Source organism: Solanum pennellii, chromosome 6 (assembly GCF_001406875.1).
Source record: "Solanum pennellii chromosome 6, SPENNV200".
NCBI classification, from domain to species: Eukaryota; Viridiplantae; Streptophyta; class Magnoliopsida; order Solanales; family Solanaceae; genus Solanum; species Solanum pennellii.
Window position 1 is genome coordinate 54,368,441 of NC_028642.1, and position 5,792 is coordinate 54,374,232.

A 5,792-nucleotide genomic window follows, 5' to 3' on the forward strand; every position below is an offset into this window, starting at 1 on the left:
AATGAGAGCAATTAACCTTAATGACCAAGAATGAAAATGTTACATAAGAAAGAATTATAACTTCTAATGCATGGATCTGCCACTAACGGATTGGTTGACCATGTCAATATGCACTTCTTTATTAATATTAGGCCAAATACATAAATAGATTCCTAAACTTGTTGGGGTTTTTCCCTCAGGTACCTCAACTACGTCATTTTTCTATTTATCATTGAACCACACATAATTTGTTCCTTTAAAACAATTTTGATTAAATGAATGAAGACAAACCGTGTTAGTCTCATTTATTTTCTAATGTGTTCAAATGTCTTAAGTAAAACACAATTATTCTCGAAAATTTTCGCTATCAATTAGACTAATGAGTTGTGGAATAACACATGTATCCTCTATCAATACCCCTCAAAAATTTGGTTCCATATCAGACAACGGTGTTTGTTTAAATAGAACAAATTATGGGGGTTCAGTGATTCAATAGGAAAATGACGTAGTTGAGGTACCTGAGGGAAAAAACCCAACAAATTTAGGGATCTACTTATGTATTTGGCCTTAATATTAATATGCAATACCAACAGAATATTATCACAAATGGTAGGATCAATATTTTAGACTTGTGTATAATTAATATATAATCTCACTAATAATCTAGTGTCTGTTTTATTTTATTTTTTATTTAAATAAAATATACAAAACAATAAATAAAATATAGTGTGTTATTTATCCATAGAAAAATAATATCATAAGTGTAATCAATCTTGCTTTGATGTTATATATTCATATTAAATAGTGTATTATTTAATAAGTCGAGCAGTACTTATAAGTAGAGAAAAATTCGATTGTATACATTATTAAAATGAAGTTTATTTACCCCCTAATTGATAGAATTATATAAAATGAAAAATAAATAATTTTTACCGGTATATTCAATTGATATATATATTTTTTACAAGCACTAAAAACAATATAATTTATCTATAATAAATTATAAATGTTATTTGTTTACAAATATATAATTAAGTATGTTAAAATATAATTACTTAAAGATAAATTAATAATATAAATACCACAAATACCTAATAAGATATACTATTGATTATTATTTATAACTTTCTTGCACTTTAAACTTATAAATATATTTATCTTTTCAATAATTTATTTATAAGAACCTTGTGTGTCTTATACAAAATGTTAGCATACAATTTTTACTACTAGTAGTGATTTATTTTAAATATACAATTAGTTATCGTATTTCATTTTTTAAGAGTAAGAACATTTTAAGATATATATTTTATACCATATAATATAAAATGAATTTATAGCACTTTTTGTATAATTTATGAATATCTAAATTATATTTTAAATACTCAATTAATTTAATTTAATTCAGTTTTTTTAAAAAATTAAAAAAGAACAAAAAAGTACTGTAATTCCAGTGGTACAGGCAACACTGAAATAATGCAAATTCAAAGAGAAACTACATTAATATTTGGGAGCCGGGGCAGAGATTAAGTTGGGCTTTTATGTTAAAGGGAGTAAGGGTCCGTTTGGATGAACTTAATAAAAGCAACTTTAAAAAAGTACTTTTGAAATTGTTGAAACTTATTTTTAAAATAAGCAGTTATGTGTTTGGATAAAAGTGCTGAAGTTGCTGTGCCAAACATGAAAAGGGAAAATGGAAGAAAGAAATGTTAGGGTTATGTGGATAATTTGGAGATTGTATAAAAATATTAAGGGCAAAAAGATAAAAATGTGGTCAACTTAAAACAGCTTATAAGCTAAAAAAAAACACCCCTATCCCAGCTTTTAACTTTTGGCTTAAAATAAGTTTTTTTTAAACTTAAAATAAGTTATTTTAAGTATTGCCAAACAGCTAAATAAATCAAAAATCAGCTTTTAAATCAATTTGATCAGCTTTTAAGCTTAGCCAAACAGGCTCTAAATTATAAAGGGTTTGAGGGATTAATATTTTGCTGTAATTTACATGTAAACTTAATTATCTCCGAATTCATACCTTTCGTGAATCTTTTTAGAATATATTTGAGAGTTCTAATTGAAAATTAAATAATTTTCTTATTATAATGAATCCTTTTAGAATATAATTAGGAATCGTGATTAAAAATTTCCTATCTATGAATAGAGATGAGAGGTCCCATTCTTCGAGAGTCTCTTCCCTATACTTTATTCTTGTTATATAGTTTCGTAACAAATATAATATTTATACAAACAGAAAACTAAAAATTATGAAACAGAAGTTTTCAATAGCTACCAATACCATACTCCTGCCCACCACCGCCCCGAGTTTTACTCATCGCGGAACCATGAAATCTGTACGTTTGCAGCCACCATTATTGCGCCCACGACGACCGGCCCTACCAGATTTTCAGGAATCAGATTTCCCAGCCGAATCGGATTCCGCGCCGGTTAGCAACGACGACGAAAGTGTGTATTATGTATGTAATGAATCTAACAATCGCACCAACGACGATGGTGAGGGTTACGATTCAGATCCAGAATATGATAACCAGGTCGATGAAAGCGAGGTAGCTTACTCTGTTCCTTTTTTCTCTGAAATAATTACTCTCTGTTTGATGTATTGATTCATTATGTATCATATTATATTGTTTCGATGAATAGATACATCATTAATTAAGAATTAAAACCAACATTGTATTTAAACAATGAAACAATATTATACGGTAGATAAAAACCATCCAAACAAGCTTTTTTTGTTGGATGCTTCACCTAGTTATCTTTATATACATATAACATATGCCTTTACCTTTGGCCGTACAGGGTATTCAGGGTGTAGAAGAAAGTGATTCCCTGCCGGTGAAAGAAGAAAGCGATAGTAGCAAGGATTATGTATCAAATGAAGATGACAATAGCACCAACGACGAAGATAAGGTTGATGTTAGTAATCTGAGGATAGTCGAGAGTACGGACTATGATTTAGAACTAGAACACGATAAACCTATGTGGGAGAGCCACTTCAGACAGGTCTACGAGAGGAAGGTAGCTGACTGTTATTTTTTCAGAAATACTTAGATGCATCGCCTAGTTAACATGACCTTTACCTTTGGCTTGTTGTGCTTTAGCTGCTTTTACTTGTCTATTTTTATACAAGTCAACTAGGTGCCTTTTAGTTAATAGTTCGACTTCACTACTTCTAATTACATGGTTGATGGCATTGTATAGTAAAAAAGTAACCATTAGTTTGTGTGACAAATGAAGAACATTCTAAGTCACTTGCCTGAAATAACTTGCTTAATAACAAGTTTTATGCAATTTAATGATGTTTGTCTCATTGTATTTTGATAGGGTTTTGATATTAAAGATTATCCTGGGCCGCCCCCGCTGCCTAACTTCTATCCCCTTCCAAGCTACTTACGTATCCGTAAAAAGTATAAGATGTTGAAGGGTTATGCTGAAAGTGCTCTTAAGAGATACCTTGATGATTCGGTATGTTCTAGTCACTCTTGCTATCTTTATCCATAAAAAAGAGCTTGCTCTTATCACACTTTCACTGTCTTCCCTTTCCCTTTTTTTTTTGTTTCGTTCAGAAAGCTAAGAAAGTTCACTTGTACTCATTGTAGGGCACCAACCATGTAATTGAGGGAATTCTGAATGTGAAGAGAGGTGGCACTCGTGACTACATTTATTATCTTATCATCTTTTTAGCCAAGACGGATGATGAAGAAAGATACTATTTTCAAGCTATGGTGATCCCAGATGAAGAGGATAATTTGGACTTCTTGGTCGTCAGGAAAAGGGTAGGTATATTTAGCTACTAGATATTTTAAGATGTTGCTTCTGTGATGATTTAACATGCTTAAATTTCCAAGGTTGTCTTCAAGTATCATATTTAACTGTCTATGTATTATAGAAGACCAGTTATAAACATATTTACATAACGTAGGAACCAGTTATAAACATATTTACATGACGTAGAACCAGTTATAAACACATTTAGCAGCAATGGAAGCAATAAGTTTTTCTAGAAATTCTACTACGTTCTCTATCAAACTTTATGTGGCAGCATTTGACTTGTGACATCGTTCAAGATAATAATGTGTAATTATAAAGAATCTCATTATAGAGGTTGAAAAATATTCCAGTTAAAGTAAAACCACATCAGAGTCCAATTTTGATTGATTTATTGATGTTAGCTTTCTATTCTATTTGTTTGAAATGCTTTAGATAATGAAGTTTTGGTGCTGAATTTTTAAAATATATGCAAACTTATTCCTTTTTTACTAGGTAGAGATCCATCAGTTGCTTTTTGTTGTTTGTATATAAATTGCTTTGTTTTCTGTTTTCAAATAATTCATAAGATGTAGTTTCTTGATTTTAGTGAAACAGATGAATGTTTTCATAGAGTTAGCTATATTGCTCATAGAATGGCTAATTTTCAGCGTTTGCAGTTTACTCACCAACTCTTATCTCTTTTGTTATTATACAGGCGGATAGACGTTGGCGCAGATGTCATTGGATGTAAATATCACTATGTTATTTCACTGCCTTGTACATTATTTTGTTGGACATGTTAAAATAGTAATGGACGCTGAGTTTTTTTAAATATATTGAGGTTAACTTTCTACTGGATGATGTTTGAATAATTCTTAATTACTGATGTAAACATTATGACTTAAAAAACCCATTGCATTCTTTGTATGTTGGACATGTTAAAATAGTAATGGACGCTGAGTTTTTTTAAATATATTGAGGTTAACTTTCTACTGGATGATGTTTGAATAATTCTTAATTACTGATGTAAACATTATGACTTAAAAAACCCATTGCATTCTTTGTATGTTGGACATGTTAAAATAGTAATGGACGCTGAGTTTTTTTAAATATATTGAGGTTAACTTTCTACTGGATGATGTTTGAATAATTCTTAATTACTGATGTAAACGTTATGACTTAAAAAACCCATTGCATTCTTTGTATGGTTCACCAAAGAACAAATAATCTATGCATTACCGCTTCGTGAAATGTTTCATTACTTTTAAATAAGTATAAGTGATTGGAGAGAACATATTTTTATTTAGGCTTAAGTCATCTACGGCCACTTAAAGTTGTCCACATATTTCACTTAAACACCTCAACATGTCCATTTTCCTATTAGACACTTCAAAAATAAATACCTATCAAACATTTTTCTGACACCTGATTAAAAAATGAAGTGCGTGCAACACACACACAGTTGATGTGGCAAAATAACAAATTAAACTACGACATGTGGCATTTTAGTTTAATTATCTTAAGTAAATGAAATTAAAATACCAAAAAATCTAAATCTAAAAAAAAAAAAAGAGTTTCAACCAGAAAAAAAAAAGAAGAAAAATCCACCTCACCCCACCCACCCCAAACCTCCCCTTCTTCTCTTTCCCTTAAAGATAACCCTTTCCACCATTGTTGTTGTTCAAAAAGTGGAGATTTTAACATATACTAACTAAGAATTTTTTATTTTTGTTTCTCTTTATCCCGTCTTTTTGTTCCTATTTGAAATTGATGTTGTTATTTTTTTACAAAAAATACGTTCTTATTAATTTTGATTTCGAATTTTGTTTCTACTTTGTTGTGGAAGAAGAAGGGGTTGTGTATGCGTCTCCATTTTCTCTGGTAAGGAGATGTGGATGATAGCCTTCGTTTTTTCTAGCAAAAAAATATGGATGGTGGTATTCATTTTTTCCAGCAAAAAAGATGTCAAGATATAATTTTAAATCTGAAAAATTAGAACAATGACAAGAAGAAATATGATAAAACAACACATCAAGGCTTGGAATGTAAGG

General features: G+C 30.1%; 1 protein-coding gene across 2 annotated transcripts; it reads left to right on the forward strand.

The window, feature by feature from the left end:
* The first annotated feature begins 2,170 nt into the window (after window positions 1-2,170).
* Window positions 2,171-4,877, forward strand: LOC107021863. 2 transcript variants are annotated; one of them, XM_027917591.1, is made up of 6 exons: window positions 2,171-2,537; window positions 2,791-3,009; window positions 3,316-3,456; window positions 3,591-3,767; window positions 4,457-4,537; window positions 4,677-4,877. In XM_027917591.1, the coding sequence occupies exons 1-5, from the start codon at window positions 2,238-2,240 to the stop codon at window positions 4,490-4,492; spliced, it is 873 nt and encodes a 290-aa protein (XP_027773392.1). In that variant the 5' UTR covers window positions 2,171-2,237; the 3' UTR covers window positions 4,493-4,537; window positions 4,677-4,877. The 2 variants fall into 2 exon arrangements, with proteins under 2 accessions (XP_027773392.1, XP_015078069.1); XM_015222583.2 differs by lacking the exon at window positions 4,677-4,877 and having other exon boundaries at window positions 4,457-4,599.
* The last annotated feature ends 915 nt before the right edge of the window (window positions 4,878-5,792 follow it).

What these genes read in the sequence shown, in the direction of transcription:
- LOC107021863 (XM_027917591.1), top strand. Translation starts at nt 2,238, where the DNA reads ATGAAACAGAAGTTTTCAATAGCTACCAATACCATACTCCTGCCCACC. An exon ending in ACCAGGTCGATGAAAGCGAG is followed by an intron (nt 2,538 to 2,790) that starts GTAGCTTACTCT and finishes TTGGCCGTACAG; the next exon opens with GGTATTCAGGGTGTAGAAGA. An exon ending in GACAGGTCTACGAGAGGAAG is followed by an intron (nt 3,010 to 3,315) that starts GTAGCTGACTGT and finishes GTATTTTGATAG; the next exon opens with GGTTTTGATATTAAAGATTA.